This window comes from Mchenga conophoros, linkage group LG8 (assembly GCF_057382185.1).
Source record: "Mchenga conophoros isolate Kocher_MC1m ecotype Shallow Benthic linkage group LG8, M_conophoros_male_GT1.1, whole genome shotgun sequence".
NCBI classification, from domain to species: domain Eukaryota; kingdom Metazoa; phylum Chordata; class Actinopteri; order Cichliformes; family Cichlidae; genus Mchenga; species Mchenga conophoros.
In genome coordinates this window covers 18,739,301-18,757,860 of record NC_140533.1, presented here as the reverse complement: position 1 = coordinate 18,757,860, position 18,560 = coordinate 18,739,301, and the positions used below count along the sequence as shown (strand labels likewise).

General features: G+C 43.5%; 1 protein-coding gene across 18 annotated transcripts in view; it reads left to right on the top strand.

Annotated features, from left to right (window-relative positions):
* Positions 1-18,560, top strand: part of tcf7l2 (transcription factor 7 like 2) — a 107,725-nt gene that overhangs the window by 76,272 nt on the left and 12,893 nt on the right. For all 18 annotated transcript variants that reach the window (XM_085284700.1, XM_085284701.1, XM_085284702.1 and 15 more), the window contains 3 exons: positions 13,562-13,694; positions 16,140-16,242; positions 17,186-17,272. In XM_085284700.1, the coding sequence (XP_085140826.1) occupies positions 13,562-13,694; positions 16,140-16,242; positions 17,186-17,272 (323 nt within the window). The remainder of the gene's footprint in view (positions 1-13,561; positions 13,695-16,139; positions 16,243-17,185; positions 17,273-18,560) is intronic.

The window sequence follows — 18,560 nt, the reverse complement described above, 5'->3', positions numbered from 1 at the left end:
GATTAATTTAGCCGTTAATATTTATTTTACTTGATCCCGCTAAGTTAGCAGCTCAGTGGAGGGCAAACCTAAGTTTTGTAGGCTGTTTTGTTGCAAAATGATGAGAGGAAACAAATAGGATTTTATTTAGTTGTTGCTTTTTTTCCGTATTTATTTCCTGTATTTTGTCCTGTAATGTTTTTAGTTTGTGGAGATGAGGTGGTGTTCTGTGGGCCGGCTGTGGTTTGTGTCTGCTTCGGTATATTGTAGTGATAAGAGTGCATGTTGAAAACATTAACTACTACCTCCACCCAGTGGCACAAAATGAAAAAAAAAAGGCAGGTGTGATTGGCAGCACACAATATTTAATGTAGTGGGAAGACTTGCCTTAAGCGAAGAGGGGGATGTATTCACCACACAATAGTACCGCTATCTTCCACTCTGCATTGTCTCTCTCATCGTCGACCTTATTACATGCCGTATTTGGCATGAAGAATCCCCTTCTTATCGACACTGAATTTTAATGCCATTGCGCTTAGATGGCCGCCTTAGTCTAGTTGTTGTTTTGACATCGTATTGCATTTTTTGGTGTTCGTGTGTGTGTGTGTGTTGCTTTATTATGATTTCTCAGTGAATCAGAAAAAACATCTGTCTGCACCACTGTGCACTACTGCGTTCTCCATTGGTGCGATTGAACACTGTGTGCCAGCGGTGCTTTGCCGGTTCTTGGGGCATCAACAGATGTGGAAAGGGAAAGAGAGAGCCACAGCCCGGGCCCGGGATGAGTGGGAGAAGAGAGGAGAGCAGAATTGGGGGTTCCTCTGAAGCCCCCTCTCCAGATCCGAGGAGCGGAGCCGGGATCAAAGTGGCTTGTTTTATGTGGCTGGTGCAACACTTTGAAGTCCCAGAGTCACCTACAGCACTCACTTCATCAAGTTCACTAGTGTCTTAATAGCAGATCAATAAATTTCAAAGTCAGAGAGTTAATTTGATACTAGCGCTGATGTGATCACGCTGGGCCACAGAGCTGGCTGCTCCGCTCACTTTCGTCTCTCCCTTCCCTTCTCTCCTCCTCACCTAGATTGGACCTGTTTTAGGCTCTCAACTTGAATTAATTCGCAGCGTTTGGTGCCTGTTTTCATAGACGGCCTTGTGTGAACACTTAATCAGTGTCTGTGCCCTTGTCACAACAATGAAAAGATTGTTTTATTAATTGTAATTTAAATTTGAGTCATTCCCTTCCTTGCACTTATTTGAATTTAAAGAGATGTATGTTTAAAATCTAAATTTGTTATGTTTTTAATTAGAAATGATTTATTAGTGATGCACATTTGAAATTTTGATTCTTTGATATTTTTAGCGATACATGTTTAATTGAGATAATTATTTAAACCCACAATTAATTAGATTTTTTTTTAAACTAGGTTAGCTTCCTAATTTTATTACATTTACAATTTTTAGCCGGTGAAATCAAACATTGAACAATCTTGCAAATTAAGAGTTTCACATTTTTATACTAAATTATATGTATGACACACATTTAGTTAAATTTCAGATTTAAAAGTAAATAAACTGGTAAAAAAGAAAAATCTAAAGAATTATTTCCAGTTTTTTTTAAAAGCGACATAATTTAAAAAATACAATAAAATAAGATAATGCCGCGCCGACGGCTTTTAGAGATCGGGCGATTCCGGATGAAGCAGCGCTTTCTCAAGCGCGCTATTCATCTCAGAGAAAACCAGCACCATCTGCATTCGGTGCCGTGATACCAGTGAGTTGGTGAGGCCGGATCAGCTCCTGGAGAACAAAAGGCCAATTTAGTATGTTCATCTAAGGGTTACTAATGGTATTAGGTAGCCGGCAGGGTGGTCGGCAGGGGCTCGGCGCTCCAAGGTGAGCCCGCAGCTTGACCCCTACACTCACACCAATTCACTGGGCTGCTGGCATTAGTGCCCCACATCTGCCATTTTTTTGTGCGACTGCTTCTGTGCCTTTTCGCTTTATTTTATGGTTGTGTTCTTCAGACGACAGAAAGTAACAGAAAATAAGTTTTAATTGGACCCGGTAAGAATTTGTCCGTTCCCCCGATTGAAATGATTGAAAAGAGAAGAGAAATCAGATAATTGTGGGGAAAGGAAGGATGCTGCTGGGAAAGCTGGGCATGGTGCCGTTCAAAATTTACAATACTAAGAAAAGTGTTTTGTATTTTTTTTAAAATCATGCAAAAGGTGCTTTGGATACAGAGGAGTAAAGAAGATGATGCGTCATCTGCTTAATTTTTCTAGACACGTGTTAGTAGCAGTGATATTTGTTGAGGTAAATATTTCAACGAGAGCTTTAAATTTACTAAATAATTCCGATGAGGATTTTCATTGGAGAAATGAAACCAGCATTATTATTATTATTCAGATAATAATAAGAATTGTCACACGTTCGATGAAGGTTTGGAAAATTGTGCCGGGAGCCGTAGTTGCTGGTTGTGATGCCGTTTCAGTGGAAAGCGGGCGGCGAAGCAGGGGAGAAAGCTCCGGGATGGAGCTGGTGCAGCGGGTGGTGCTGATGCAGGCTGCCTGTGTGGTCCTCAGCGGTCGGCGATCTGCCGGGCTCTGCCGAGAGAGCCGGAGGTCCCGTGTTTTAATTATTGTTTCATGTTAAATTTATCTCCAGCGACGCTTACTCTGAAGCGCACGCACGTCTTATTTTTTTCTATGATCAAAAGAAGAAAAAAAAAGGTGAAATCCAGCTTTTATGTATTAATAAAGATACCTGAGAGAACAAATGTTTTTCACTCCAAAAAAATATAAATCTTTGAGGTAAAATTTTGTCTCCTGTCATCGAAATTAGTTGTAATTTATAAATCCAGTGCTTAAATGATTGTAGAAATTGAGCCGAAATATTTCTATATTCCTCTCTCCTTTTTTTCTCGAGGTTCCTGCTGTTCGTGCACCATGAAATCTTGCTTCATTAAAAGTGTATTAATCTTGTCTCGTCTCATGGGAGGTACCTTAAGATGATGTTGTGTCTTTTTCTTTAAATTGTTGGAGGGGGAAAAAAATCTTCCAGATTTGGTCCCTGTCAGTCAGAAATAATTGTGTGCTTAATCTTGTCCCTGATGGATGACTTGGAGTTCAGCAATGGGCCAGCTCCAATGACAAATACAATATTAATATTCATTAACTGCTTTGACAATGCTAATTTTGATGCAGTAGTAAAGGGCCTTCCAAAGTTAGCGGCCAAAGCATCAGAGCTGAGCAAGGTGGCAAGATAATTTGTGCTGCTTTACTGAGCTGAAGGCTTTTAAAGTCTTAAGCAGGGGGAAAAAAAGGCTAGGTACCACAAACAAAATAAAAGAGAAAGGGAAAAAGTTCAGACGCATTGGAAACCAGGACTGTGGAAGTAATACGATCAAGAGACGGCTACAAAAATTTGACACGTCCAATGCTGCATCTTTGAGCAAATATTTTTTTTATTTAAACAAAATCTTGCAACAAAAAAGGAGCACAACATGGTAAGTCAGCACATTCTTGATTTTTCTCTCTTTTTCTTTTTGTTTAATCTTTTTGATCTTTTCAATTATCGCCATTTGAAGATCAATAGTAATTTTTTTTCTGCTGTGGTTAAAAGGCTCACAGCGGTGGTATAGCGGATGGTCGGATCACGGCTTTAAGAGTGGGCTTCCTCTCTTCAAGCCACCAGTTGGCCGGGTTGAATTTACTATTGCCAGCTCTCCTGAAAACCGTCCACAGCTTGTATCCATTTATTTGTATTTTTGGGTATTATTTTAACTGCCGTTGTTGCCTTGTTGTCTGGCAGGTTTGACTTTGGAGTTGGGGCTCCTTTTCCCCCCTCAGTTGTCTTAAGAGAGTTCAGGCAGGAGAGTTGGAGGTGCAAAAGCTGTACTACAGTGACAGGCTCTTTTGGTGATAAATGTCTGGTTTTTTTGTCTTTTGTGAGACTGGTTTTTTTTTTTTTTTCTTCCCGGGGCTTCCTACATCAAAAATTGGGGCTACCGACGGGCAGGACTTAGGGGCAACGTGGCTGCAACACCACACACCCTTTGCCCTGGATCGGAAAGCTTTCTCTAGCCTTTTTTCCCCCTTTTTCTGACACTTCTTCTGCCCGGCGTTTGTGTTTTTGATTTTGCATTTAATTTAGTGTGACTAGCAGTGAATGGAGCGTGGCTAGTTTTGGGGATTAATGACATGACGAGAGACACCCCGCTGCTTGAGTTTAGCCAAGTTAGGGCAACTCCTATAGACAGCACTCCACTACCTTTATGTCTTCCAAGCAAGCTGAATGAAAGCTTTTCTTTCTCGCCCTCTTTTTGTTGTTCTTTCAACTTATCAAAGAAAGAGAGATGGACACAAAAGAGCTTATTAGGGGGGATATGAAGATGGGCAAGGGGTAAAGAGGGAGTCCCGGACAGACGCGGAGAAGAGCAGCGCAGCCTCTGAGTGTGCGTTTGAATGCGTGAGGTGGCTGAAAGTGAACAGCCAGCTCTGGCCGCTCGCTCGCGGTCCTTCCCCCCCGCTCTGGGACCCGAAGGGCTGCCGTCCTAAATTCGCTCCAGCATTACCTTGGCTGTCGCCCGGTCCTCCGGCCGCTGTCTTATCGGCTTAACCCATCGGGCTTTAGCGAGGGGCTGCCGTAGATGAGGTGCTGCCCCCCAGTGGATTAGTGGCTGACATGGTGGTGGGAGTCTGCTTGGAGTCTGTGCACTACCATGAGTGCCAGCATGCTTGTTTTAACCAGGAACCGAGCAGCATCTCAAATACAGCTCTTTTAAATGGTAAGACTTTTCAACATTTTAATTACAGCTGTGCTTAATTTTCTGGTGCTTGTTTGACTTTAAATATCATGTTTTGGTTGAATCTATCCGTGGATATTTTTCTGTGCTCCGTTTGGCAATTTATAACACTTATGTTGCTAAGTGACAGATTGACAATTTGGATAATGAAAGGCACTGTTTGATTGCTTTGTCCTGACAGCCTGACAGGGGTGCATTATTCTAACACATCAAACCAAATACGATTCTTATTTATTGTGTGCTTTAAAAAATAAAATGCTGCTATTTCACGTTTTAATTCATGCATGCTGTTATTCGTATCGAATCAGTTTTAAAATATATATTTTATTGACGTTTTAATTTAAGTAAATCTGATCATCGCTCACATCAGCTGTTCTCATTCTTCTGGTAATATTAAAAAAAATCTGAGTCAATATTTAATTTGGATTTTGTGTGTTTAAAAGAATTTCAATTGTTTTTACTCAAATAGAATTTTTTGGAAATATCATAATTATACTGTAATTATTATAGTAATTGCTGAGGACTTTGAAGTTGGTGCTCGTGCATTTTGCCTCCGATTGTTGTGATTTATCAGAGAAAACAATGAACTGCTAAGGTCATAGGTTGTTTCATTTCCTTGTTTTGTAAAACTTTTTGTCCGTCATTCTTTTTCTTTTTTCCCCCTCGCACACTTTTCGGTCTCGTGCGAACATCTTAGACCGTCGAATAAAAAAAAGAGGGTTTTTAAAAGTTTTTTTTATCCTCCCTGTGCTCTCTTGTGTTGTGGCGTTGATGCCATTGTGGCCGGATGATTGGGAGCTGTCCATCACTTGCTGGCAAACTGGCAGTTTACTTAAGAAAGTGCACGTGGGACAAAAGGAGATGGCAGGAGTGTGGCGGGGCGGCTGAATGGAGGGAGGGCAGGCAATTAGCCACCGCCTTGTCGGAGCTCTTTTACTTGTCAAGCTGGAGCCCCGGCGCTATTGTTCAAGTTGTGTAAAGGACATTCCCAGGGCTTTGTTTTGGCTTTAAGGGCCTCAGGACTGCCTGCTGCAGGCCAGGGGAAGAGCAGGGTCCTAACAGCAACAGAGAGGCTGAGCGAGTGCAGGAGGAAAAGAAAGCGAGAGCGTATTTTGAGGAAAACAAAGTCTCTGTTGTATTAAGAAAAAAAACTTTGCAGTTGTTTCTGTTGCCAGCTTTTAAAATGCTGTAATGAGAAGCATTTGTGTTTTCATTTCTCTGACCTCACTTCCAAAAAAGAAATTATTGCTTGTTTCTACATACAAATTTTCTCACTGTAGTTAAACTTTATTTTTAATTTTTTTATTGATATTCTTATTTAGGTCATGTTAAAAAAATTGAATAAATGTGACATTTATTCTATAAATATTTAATTTGTCATGGTTCTTATTCAGGTCCAGGTGTTTAGATAATTAAAATAAGGCAAGCCTAATTATTATTATAGAACGCAAAATTTAAAATCTCTTTAAAAAGTGTGACAGCTTGACTTATTACTTTAAATAATTAATTTGTTGCACTGAAAAAGAAGTTTTCCTCAACATGTAGCATTTTTTTTGTTTCTTCTCAGTTTACTAAACTAAACTGTACTAAACTTTTTATATTTCCTCTTCTCTTATTTTTAGTCATGTTAGGATAAACAAAATATTTTTGGATATTTCATTTATTTATTTATTATTTTATTGCTACACCCAAAACTAAATAAATAAAGCGAACAAACAGCATTGCAAAATTCTGGAACGTTTTTATTTTCTTTTTTTAAATAATAAATGAAAAGTCTCGTTTGAAGGATTTCCCTTTTAAATACATCTCGTCTATTTCTGCAGTGGATGGCACATCTTTTGAATTGCTCGGGGGGGGGGGGGAAATCTTGACCACACAAAGCTTATTGTTTGGTTTCAGTATTCAGAAGAATAATGGTCTTGAAGGTGAAATAGTTGCAGAGAAAAAGGAGAACAGGGAAGAGAGGGCAGTGAGGAGGGGCTCGAGGCCTTGTTCACATGAACCTTGAATTGAGTTGGAAGGAGGGAGGAGGGGGGTTAAAAGAAGAATTGTTCTCCACTCTAAGATATTGTTTAGAGGAAAAAAAGTAGAGCGGGGTAGAGGACAGGACCCAAAAAAAAGAGAGAAAGATTGCAACGAAAGGTGCCACGTCTGTGTCAGAGTGAAGACTTTCTCTCCCTCTCCTTGGTTTCTCCCCTGGAAAGTGGGCATGAAGAGGGGACTGTCAGCATCACACAGATAAAGTGACTGTTGGCCACACTTTGCTGAGCCTGCCCTCCCTTTGTGGATGTTGTTGTGTCTTGTTCCTTTTTTTTCCTCCACTTTCTATCTCTCTCTCTCTCCTGCTCTCTCTCTCCTCTTTGTCTCCATCTCTCGCTTTGCTCGCTTTACCTTGTAGCCAAAGCTTTTCAAACTGCCAGTTCGTCTCTGGGCATCCTGGAGGCACAGCAGAGCCCACACACATACACACACATACTCTTAAGAAACACATACACAGACCCAACGTACAGCAGGGATTTGGGTAATAACTGATTTTGTGTGTATATGTATGTGTGTGTGTGTGTGTTTGTGAGTATTTTTTTCTGGAGTATAGCTAGTGGGAAGACTACTGCGGTGCTGAACAACTGCTCAGAGTAATTTTTCCTTCTCTCTGTCCACATTCTGGCTTTCACTTCTTATACTTCTTGTCACCGGCATCAAAACTTTCTCTGACAAAGAAGAGGAGACTGGTGGCCGCAAAGAGCAAGTGCTTCTGTGGTTAGAGTGAAGGATTTTGGGGGATTTTCTTTCCTCTTTTTTTTCCTCCTTTTTTTTTGAGCAGGCAGATGTGGGTGGGTGGGTGGGTGGAGAGGATTTGGTGACTGTGTGTTTATGGGGGGGGGGAACTAGGCCTCAGACCCTGAGCCTGCTCTAGACACGTCAGGAGACACGCACTCTAATGTCAAAAACCTGAGGGAACAATGGTCAGCTGGCTGCGGCACCAAACGCAAAGCGAGGGGGGACGACAAACACATATGCACGCTCGCGCCACACATGCCCGGCAATACACTCGCACACAGTGGAGGAAGGAGTCAAGACAGGAACAGACAAAGGAGGAAGAGAAGAAGTGAAGGAGAGGAGCGGCCAAGGAAAGTGAGAGGGCTTTTCCCCGGCGTAGACGGGGAAGGAGGAGCTGGGGGGGGGGCCAGGTGGAAGAAGAAGGAGGAGGAGGAGGAGAAGGCAGGGGCGGGGGTGGGGGTGGAACCGAGGGGGTCATGTACCCGCGGGATGGAGCTCCAGCCGGGCCGGAGGAGACGGGAGCCAAGGCAGGAGTCCTAGGCCCCGGGCTCTCTCTCCTCCAGCAGGTGGGCTGCTGGCACCTCAATCTGAGCAGCTGGGTGAGTAACGCTGCTCCCCTGCTTCTTCACTGTCTCTGCTTTTTCTTACCACTGAAGGGTTTTAACATTGTTTTGACAGGTAGCTGTTGTGGTGCAGGCCGGTTGTAGATAGGTGAGGGGAAAGGGAGGAGGGGAGTGTTTTTTGTGGGGGGGGGGGGGGGGGGGGGGGGGCTGAGAGAGTGGTGGCCACTTGATTTTTAAAAAAAAAAAGCCTGTTAGAAATACTTTGACGTTAAAAACTCGTGCATGTTCGTGTGCTTGTGTATGTGCATGCCTGACCTTGATCCAAGACCAGTATCCCAAATATTTTTATTTATTTATTTGTTTTTTGCCACACACTTGTGAGCATAACTTTAAAGCCCACATAATAAACGTTATAAACAATGTGCTTAAATTAATTAAAAAGGCAATAGACGTGATTCTCTCAAGAGGAGAATTATTTACTTGATAATATTTGATCAAACTCATGTCTTAGCTGTGAAATGTAAAATAAGATTTGGGGCAACCTCACAGATTAACATATTCTTTTGTTAATGTTGCCATTCAATTCAGATTCTAATTGCTCGGCTTTCTGATGAAATTCTTAGGGACTGATTGCATTTCAAAAGGCACAGTTCAGTCTGGCTCTTAACGCCGTCATACAATATCACCTCTCAGAGAAGCCTCCTTTAACTCAGGTATGTGAGTTCAAGAGGCTGTTTACACTGAAAAGGAAGAGGGGGAAAAAAGCTTGAACACACGTGTGTCTAAGAGGATGATTTGTCTTCACAGAATACAACAGCTCTACCAAAATACCACTTCATATTTAAGCTATTTGTGCGCAGTTTTATTTATCTGTGACATATCAGAACATGTCCTTTCTGCGATTCTATTTGATGTGCCGACTATCAAAGATGGGAAGCAGAAGGAAAAAAATAAATGATGACGAATGACTTGAGTGTTAGTGAAGAGAGCAGGAGGAAGGGGAGCAAAGGCTCTGGCCCACATAATATTTTTGTTCAGCGCTCTGATCAAGCAGTCAGCATGTCACTGCAGCAAAGTGAATAGATTAACTTTTAAATATACTGTGGTCTCGGGAGCCTCTTGCCCTCGGAGATGCATCTTCTCTGCAAGAGAAAACTGATCAACACCTCCATATCTGCTTTTTAAATCACCCCCCTCCCCCTTACAATCCCCAGGTTCTTAATATTTTGAGGAGTTTTCTTCTTCTTCTCCTGCTTCTTCTTCTGATTAACCAAAAAATTATTATTTTTGAAATGTAGCAGAGTTTTAATCAGCATGTTATCCTGGAAGGTCATGGCTTTGATAAGCCTGTAATTTGTCAGAGCATTTCATATTCCATCGCTGCTAATCTCTAAGTATTCCTTTAGATTGTCTGCTTGAATCTGAGGATTGATTTGGCTGAGTGCTACGAGGACTAGCGTGTGTGTGTGTGTGTGTGTGTGTTTGAACATTCATTGGTATGATATGGCGTTTGCTTAGAGATTAATATCTGTAGCCTGGAGGGGGCACTCTATGCCTCCCAAAGGAAAACTAATTCTGTGTAAACAGATTTCAGCAGGACAGCATCGATTGATACCAGATGATTAGATTAGTGGCAGCACCGTTTGTACTTTGTTTCTTTTTTTTTTGTTTTGTTTTGCTTTATATCAAATCATGCGCACACACATCTCCCCCCTTCCCACTATTGCTGTTGTGTTGTTTTCTGTATGGTGTCACTCCATGTGATTTGGATTCCGGCCACTTGCGTGTTCTGGGAGAGGCAGTGTGCTCTGGCAGCTTTTTCTGCTTGCTTTGGAATTTGGAGGACCCCAATCTATCACGCCACTGTCATCCCCACGTCCCTCACCCCTCTCTTCCCGGTCTCCCTTCCCTGCCCCGGCCTCACTACAGCTCATTAGCGCCCTGCAAGCTGTTGTGACAACTCATCATATCATGACATGAAGCAGGGAGACAGAGGCTCTAGCCCCCTGCCCAGCCACCCACTGGGCCCACAAGGTCGCCACCTTCACATTTAGTGCTCAAATTGGCCCTGCAAGGTTCCACCAGGCGGAAATGCAAGGCCAACAGCTTTTTCCTGTCTGGCCTCCACCTCTCTGTCCCCCTCCCTTTGTCTTACTCTGTCCTGCTGTCACTTTATTCCCCCCCCTGACTTCTCCTGTACCCCATCTCCCTTCCAAAAGGTCTGACATCTGAAAGGCTTTTCACTGATGGAAGTTACCAGCTACTATATATATTATATATAGTTTTTATTTATGCACTTGCTGAAATGGATTGAATTTGCAGGAAGAGGCTGATTATGACCCTATTAAAACATGCAGGCTTCCTGTGAGCATTTTAACCTCACATCTGGAAGAAAGAGGAGCGGATCAGAATAAAAAAAAGAGCCAAGGCGATATTAATAACACAATCAAACGCCAACAACTGCTGCTTCTGTTTGTGTCTGCTGGGTGGATTTCAGCAGCAGGTGCCATATCTGTGTCCTGGATGTGGAAAGAGTAAACGTGCTCACTGATGTTCGCACAAGAGGGTGCCCTTAAATTTTACTTCAGGCTGTTTTGAATGCGAAATCTCTTTCTCGAGCTTGCGAATCAGCTCGTCACATCTGCAGAGCGGCGCGTCCGTCTCCTGCTATATTTGTTTATTTTCACGACATAGGTGGTGGGAAGGATGCGAGTCAGCGGGGGTGTAGGGGCAGGAAATGTTCTTTTCTTTTTACCCCTGGCTTTTGTGGAGCAGGGAGAGTAAAGCCTCCCACGTCGCCTGCTTTTTGTTTCCCTGTGTGGGCCCTGTGCGGCTCAAGCACCCAGCAGCCTGCTAGACGAGTCCTGGGCCTTGCATTGTCCCACAGTGGGCCACAGGGCAGGTGCTGGGCCTCTTTTCCGCAAGGGACCACCGGGTACTGTCTTGACGTCAGCAGGAAGTTATGATGATTGCAAAAAATGCAGAGTGTGCGTATTAGCTGATGGAAGAAGGTCGATATCAGCTGACTGATTGATGTAAGCAGGATGTAGATAACACAGTGGAGGCTAGTTTGACCAATTCTTGAGTCCTCAAACTATAAAGGCTTCTTTTAAAGGACCTACCTTTAAAGTCTTGCAACAAACACCAAAACTTGAGTTTATGTTACAGTGTCCTTTTTCTGGCTTCACGTTTTTCCACCTCCAGCAGGCAGTTCAGCCTACTGCTATTTGCATCACTCTGAGCTTTTCAGGAAAAAAAAAAGAGGACACTCTTATACCACAAGTGACTGTGATGTAAATCGTCTGCCCTCTACTTCTCTCCCTCCCTCTTAGTCCCATACACACCCTCTCTAACACCCTCTGTCTAAATGTGGACTCAGTGGATGGGCATTTTGAACTGTCTTCTCAATGGCCAGGGTCCCTGGACAAAAGAACTCATTTAAAAGTCCACTAAAGCTTTTTCAGCGCAGAGAGTTGAAGAATTGACAACATTCTTTCACATCATTACCCGAGGGAGGAGCGGAGAGACGTGAAGGAGGAGGTTAGGAGGTGAGCGATGAGGTGGTGGGGATGGGGGGACAAAAAGAGGGAGAGAGGGAGAGACCGAGGCCGTCTTCTAGCATTCAGCTGCCGACTCATCGGCCACATTCAGCAGCTGCCGTAACCTCTATCACGATTGTTTTTTCCACCTTTTTTTCATCCCTGTATTCTGGGTGTGCAGATCAGATAAGGATTCCCTAAGCAACAATGAGTGCCTTCGTTTGTGTTTCTTTTTAACGAATCCCATTCCATCTATTCACCCCTCCAACCCTGACACACAAACACACACACCCGCCCCAAACCCTCTCTCCCTTTTCCCATCCCTAGCCTTTTCAGCTCAGGGCTGTGAATGAGTCCCAGGAGTCTCTCTCTGCCTCCCTGGAGTTCTGCTGGGGTTCATTAATCTTTCATTGGGACCACGGCAATAGGGAATGCCCCCCACCCCTCTTCCACACACACTCTTCCCACTCCCCTAGCATTGCCATTATAGAATAGAGGTCTAGATGGCCATGCTTGTACCAACCATGCAGATAGACAGCTTTAAATACCCAGTGAAAATTTAGCACGGGACTCTGAATGGGCTGTTGCTGCATCGGGCTCTCACACAGACACGATATTAACTTCAGCCTCAAACAGACTGGGCGGATGATTAGTTTGCAGCATTAATCTCTGCTCACATTTGTCTTGCCCTGGGCCTGTAGCTTTGCATTTGTATTGTCAATGAGCACTGGGCAGCTGTGTATCTTATGCATGTATCCCCCCACACACACTCCTCCTCCTCCCCTGCCAACATCTAGTCCCATTAATGTTTTTCAAAGTCTTTTGGAAATGTGCCACAGTGGAGCTTTTTTTTCTTTCTTTCTTGCATGGGTTAAAGTCACTAATGAGGGTGTGTGGCCTACGAGAGAGCAGACTGAACACACACATACGCACGCAAGCAGCTTGGTGTCTCACTCCTCTCCCCCTGAACATATCATCCATGTTATGATAAGCCTGATTAGTGCTGCTTCTTTGACTGCTGAGGGCAGGATAAGGATGTGTGGGTAAAGAGGCGAGAGCAGCCTCTGCCACCAGCCTAATCTACAGCAGAGCTCTAATCTGGTTATCTTGTGGTTGGGGACTGTGTGTATTAGTCTGTCCCCAGCCCTGGCCTGATGAGAGGGGGGCTGAGCTCCGGTTAACACAGGGGCCCACGGCAGCACACCCCTAAAGCTCAACTGTAATCTTTGGGTAATTGAAAAAAAAAAAAAAGGGGGGCCTGCGCCACTTAGAAGCACAAAGAGAAGATTACATAGCTAAAACTAATTTGGCAAAAATGCAGAAATGGATTTACGGCCCCACCTCTTCTCTCCTAACCCTTTTATTACAATACACCCATACCCTCCGCGAACTGGGGCCCTGGGGGAATAGATAGAGGGAAGGGGATAGCAGAAGGAGGCTCGAGAGCTGAGCGGAGAGCTGCTAATGACTGTGGATATACGCGCGTGCTCCCTTGATTTTTGTGGTTTACAGATGATCGATTACTTCACTTACAACCGTGGTTAAAAGTGCCTCATCACACATCAAACTCAAATGTGAACAGGCAACCCCACAAGCCTCTTAGATTGTGTTACCGAATTCCAGAGTGACACCACAGAAGTGTTTTTAATTACAAACCATGCTATTTTCACTGTGGTTTGGTGGTTTGGCGCCTTGAGTATACCCAGAATTTGATAGCTCTTCTTTGGAGAACTTTCAAGTTGTAACTCTATGGCAGGCGCCTGCAATCTTTAACTCACATCCCAAATATTAACATCCTCGCCTCTTTTTTTTCTCTCTCTCCCCTCCTTTCCTCTTTCTTTATCGCTGTCCATCTTATCTTTCTCTGTATCCTCCTCCTCTCTCTTGTCTCTCAGTCTAATAAGGTTCCAGTGGTACAGCACCCCCACCATGTGCACCCTCTCACGCCTCTGATCACCTACAGCAATGAACACTTCACACCGGGGAACCCCCCACCTCACCTACAGACAGACGTGGATCCCAAAACAGGTACGGTCCGGAGTGTTTTCACACAAGTTTAACTGGCGTGCGGAGACGGGCGTGCTTGATTTCTGCTCGAAACACCTTCAGAATTAAGTGCACTTGTTTTCCAAAAGCGACAGGATGAACCTCCCGAAAACCCAATTATGTTCCGAACAAATTAACAATAAGTCTCAAGGGGTGAAAAAACACATAAGCTTCTCTTCTTTGATAAGGAACCACAGCTCTTTGAACAGTATGTAGTCGTGTTCATGTCACACTTTCAATGCAGGTAACGTGAAAAGGAATGAAACAAAAAAAAAGCTTATTTTATCCATTAATTGCTCATTTGATGACTTCATAAACATGACTAGCACTGTTTACAAGATACTTAATGTAGGACAAGGTCAGCTCAAGTGCTTCTTATTGAAAACTGCTGCTCTAATTTGTTTCTGATTGATTCAGCTATCATGCTCACTAAAATTGTTTGGTTTTGATTGAGGGGGGTAAAAAAAAAAGGGCCTTACATTTCAGAACAACAACCTTGCAGAGTGCCTCGTAAAGTTCTCGTTAAACGTGGAATTCAGTAAACAGCCACCGCTCTAATTGCCAATGCTCAAAATAATACTGCCACTGTAGTGGGAGCTCTTTACTTTTAAAGACCAGCAAGCACACAGTTTTCAACTAAGTGCACAAAACCCCTCGGTATGAAAGATTTACACAGACTTTTACAGGTTTTCTCCACGCCTGCTTTATAGCCTGTTGATCCTGCAGTCAGTGTCCATGTTTATACTCACAATTCAGTCTCCTACATTCATTCAGCGCACTTTTTTTAAGGCAATTTCATTCATTTCCACGAGCATCTTGACCCAGCACTTAATTTTGCTAACTGTCATTCAGCCCGTCCTTTCAGGTTAATGCATTTTCAGTGTGCTGAATAATTTCATGCTTTTCAGAGGTCTCTGGTGGATTCACTTAGTGTTTTAGGTAATAATGTTCCCTTATTATGATGGCCCTTACAAAGGGGAAATAATGTGCCAGCTGCTGTTTAATGTAGTGCTTAATGGGGCTGCTTAATTGGGCACAGTGTTTAATTAATTAATGAGCTATATTAGGTCTTGAGCGTTGGGTGGCGATGGGATAATTTTCCACAGGCTTTCTTTTTTCTTTTTTTTTTAATAGAACTCACTTTTGGTATAACTGTACTCCCAAGAAAAGTTTTCTGCTTTGGAAAAAAGAGTCCATACGTACCATAATTCCTCAAGAGTCAGATCCTGGATGAGCTAAATCAGCTGGGAACAAACACCAGCAGAAGCCAACGTCTTTAATCTATGAAGATTCATCTGGGTTTACGTTGGCTTTGTTACCACAGGCCAAAATACCTGAAGCATCAGCTGGATGGGCAAAAAGCAAGCTGTGTGGAAGAAACGCACATCAGCCAGCCAAAAAAAGAAAGAAATAAAAAATGTCCCCCAGTTCCTGGTCTGCTGCACATAAACCCCTCCCTGCCACACTTTTACACTTGTCTAGTGTTCCCTGTTTGAAGTTTGTCATGAGAGAGAAAGTTATTTTTACTGCTGGCTGTGTACGAGACCTTTTCAAGGCATTCGTTCGGGGCAGCTTGTCGATGCAGCTCCTTCGCCTGTCAGCTGCCACAGAGAGTAAAGGCAACACCGTGGATGCTGTGATTGCTCGGCGATGCCCTCAAAAAGAGCTGTCCTTAAATTGGATATCTTTGTCACCGTCGGTGGGTGAAAAACAAAATTTGCTGCTTGTTTTATGCTAAATCTGAGGATCACTTCAACGAATGGAGACTGATGATCGGATATTGGGGTTTGATCGTCACTGCGTTGTACTTCTGGTAGCATCGAATGTAAAGCTAATTGACTATTAATCTGATTTAAATCCAGAAATATTGAGGTGAATTTGAAAAAAAGGAAGCTCTTAACTGCTTTGTTTATTCATGTATGTAATAACTACGCCCATACAGCGAGGACTGTCAGTGTAAATCAGCGGGCAGATTCAACTGCTAGCCTCATATTGGCAGCTCTTTGATCAGATAGAAAGCTTTAATTATGATACTATGTTTTGTTAACTTCTAAACCGCAGTCATTTTATATCATTAATCTTCTGAGTCACCAGACAAATGTGACAAGAATCGTGTTGGTGTTTTTTCCTCACCTCTCTTCCCCTCTGCCTCTTCCAACACACTGTGCCGCTGTGCCGCCTCAAAGGCCTTTGATCAGGAAGTGTGATTTAGCACTGTGTACATTCGATGCAACAAGCCCTCTTCCTCCTCCTCTTCCTCCCATCTGCACTCCTGTGATGTCTGCCCCGTTCATATGTGAAACTGAACAAAGAAAAGATCCCAGCACTGACAAAGATTTTGGTTCTCCTCTCTCTGTCATCGTCTCGTCCTGTCCACCTCCTCTCTCCTCCTGTCATCTTCTTTTTCTACTTTTTCTTCTTCCACAGGAATTCCAAGGCCTCCACATCCTCCAGATATATCTCCTTATTACCCACTGTCACCTGGCACTGTCGGCCAGATCCCCCATCCGCTGGGATGGTTAGTACCACAGTAAGCAAATCCTTTTTTTACTTCTCTTTCATCTTTATTCTCCTGTGAGTTGTGCGGAAAGGCTAGAAACATCTTCATGCTGTGATGATTGCTAAGCATAAAGGTGCGCATCAAGCTAAACCATTAAAGAGTGGCACTGTAAACAAGAAAAGTGGATATTACCTTTCATACATTTCATTTATGGATTTATGGACACAGTTTTAAAAGCTTTCTCTGTCTCTCACTGGCCCACCAACTTCCACACTCGCTGCTTAACCATAGCAGCAGCTCCTTTAAGCCCTCACCAACCTCAACTTGCTATTTTGTGTCAAATACTATTTTGCATGTCTGTGTATGGTTCAATTAGATTAATGAACTGTGATTGCCCGTATTTTACCCACAATTCCACATAGGGGCTCTCCCCTGGTAACTCTTGTCAACACTTGTTAATATGACAAAAGGCTACAAATTAAGCTCTGTTAATTTAATGTTTTCTCACCGCGATCTAAATACCGAGAGAGGCCTTGAGCGCAGCCATGGCGCCCTTTGATTTGCTGCACTTTATTTTGGTATAAATTTACATTCATTATTGTTTGTCTTTGGATGTGTAGACCTCAATTAGTGTGATGGCTCCATTAAAGAGACCCGCGCTTCGTCTTTAATTATCACAACAAAACACCTAGTTCCAGCTTGGGGAGGAACGGGGCCCCACTCTGTCGACACAGAGCGAAGGGTTATGAAATTTAATTAGCCATTGCTATCAAGATTTGTGGCATTCAAATTGTTCAGAGTTTTCCTCCCTTTGATCTGCGCTCTGCAATCCCCTAGATTTTTGTCCTGATCAAATGAGAATAAAGAGGCCCACGGTGGGGAGAAGTGAGAGACAGAGGGCTTTAGCTTCTCCTCTTCCATCAACTCTGTTCCTTTACCTTTCTGTCTTTCTTCTTTTCTTCCCTCTTCTTAGGCAAGGTCAACCTGTTTATCCAATCACAACAGGGGGTTTTAGACACCCCTACCCAACTGCGCTCACTGTCAACGCATCCATGTCAAGGTGAGTTAAGCCCTAAGAGCTAAACACACGCATGCTTGTTCTCATTTGCTTGTACCTTCACTGGTGTGTGTTTGTGTTGGCTGTGAGGGCAATGCGCAAGCAGCACACACACACACACACACACACACACACACACACACACGCACGCTCATGTGCACAAACAGTGAGCAGAAACTTCTCCCTTAAGGAGCGCTCCCACTCCCCCATCTCTGTTCAAAAGGCCAATTCTCCAGTGTGGGGCTTCAGCTAGCATGCTCAAATATTAATTATATTTATCATTTTCTAATGAGGCCCCTGAAGAACATTTACCCCCGCTGCATGTCAGGCTGATGTGAAATGAGATGGGGCATGTCCTTGCTGTGAGTTTAAGCAGGCAGACAGATAAACAAACAGCAACACTTTGAAGAGGACTACGTAATATAAGCTGGGGTCTGACACTTGGCCAGTGCTTTGGTCCAGTTCATCTGCTGCTCTGGACATTAGTGCACCCATGGGAGGGCATTGTGTGTGTGTGTACTCGTTGCCATCTTTTATACATGTGTATCTATTTGTCAGTCAGCAGTTAGCTACTTATTGTTCCCCTGAGGAACGCACGTCTTCTCTATTGTGTGGGAAGTGACCGTAATTAATTTAGGATGCCTGAAAACCCCATGATTTGTGGGTCTGGATGAGTCAAAAAAGCACCAAGACAGAAAAACAAACAGCCTCCCACTCTCTCCACTCCCACTGCTCCTCCCTCCTCCCTCTACATGCCCCTGCAGCAGGGGACTTTGGACGGCGCTGGTTTGGAGTCTAGGGATGAAGCCAAGCTTTAGTTTAATTACAGCCTGATTGGAAAAGCAGCTCCTGAGGGCGGCTTGTTTAGACCTCTGTGACATTGATGGATCATGTAGATGCAGGAAGGGAGCAGTTTCAAGAGGGAATTATGTTTTGTGAAGCATAACCCTGAGAATAAAGGGTAGCTTCATTTATAGGCTAACCTAGACGGTTTACTTCAGTTTTTTTGCATCTGGTTTTTTAAAATTCTGTCTTGCACCAATTTTGCTTTCTCGTTGGAACGATGTCTGCATTAGAGTCAGATTGGGCCCCTCACAGCCCATCCCCAGCAAGTCTCAAGTGCAAAGGGTCAGATGGTGGGTCTATCCAGACATTGGCATCTGGCAACAGTACCCAGCCAACTTGGGCTTTAAGTGACTGCTAATTTGGTCCCTTAATGACAGCCTCTACATTGTGATCATCTTATTTCCAGTGCGGCTAATTGAATATACTGGCTGGGGTGTGGGGGGGG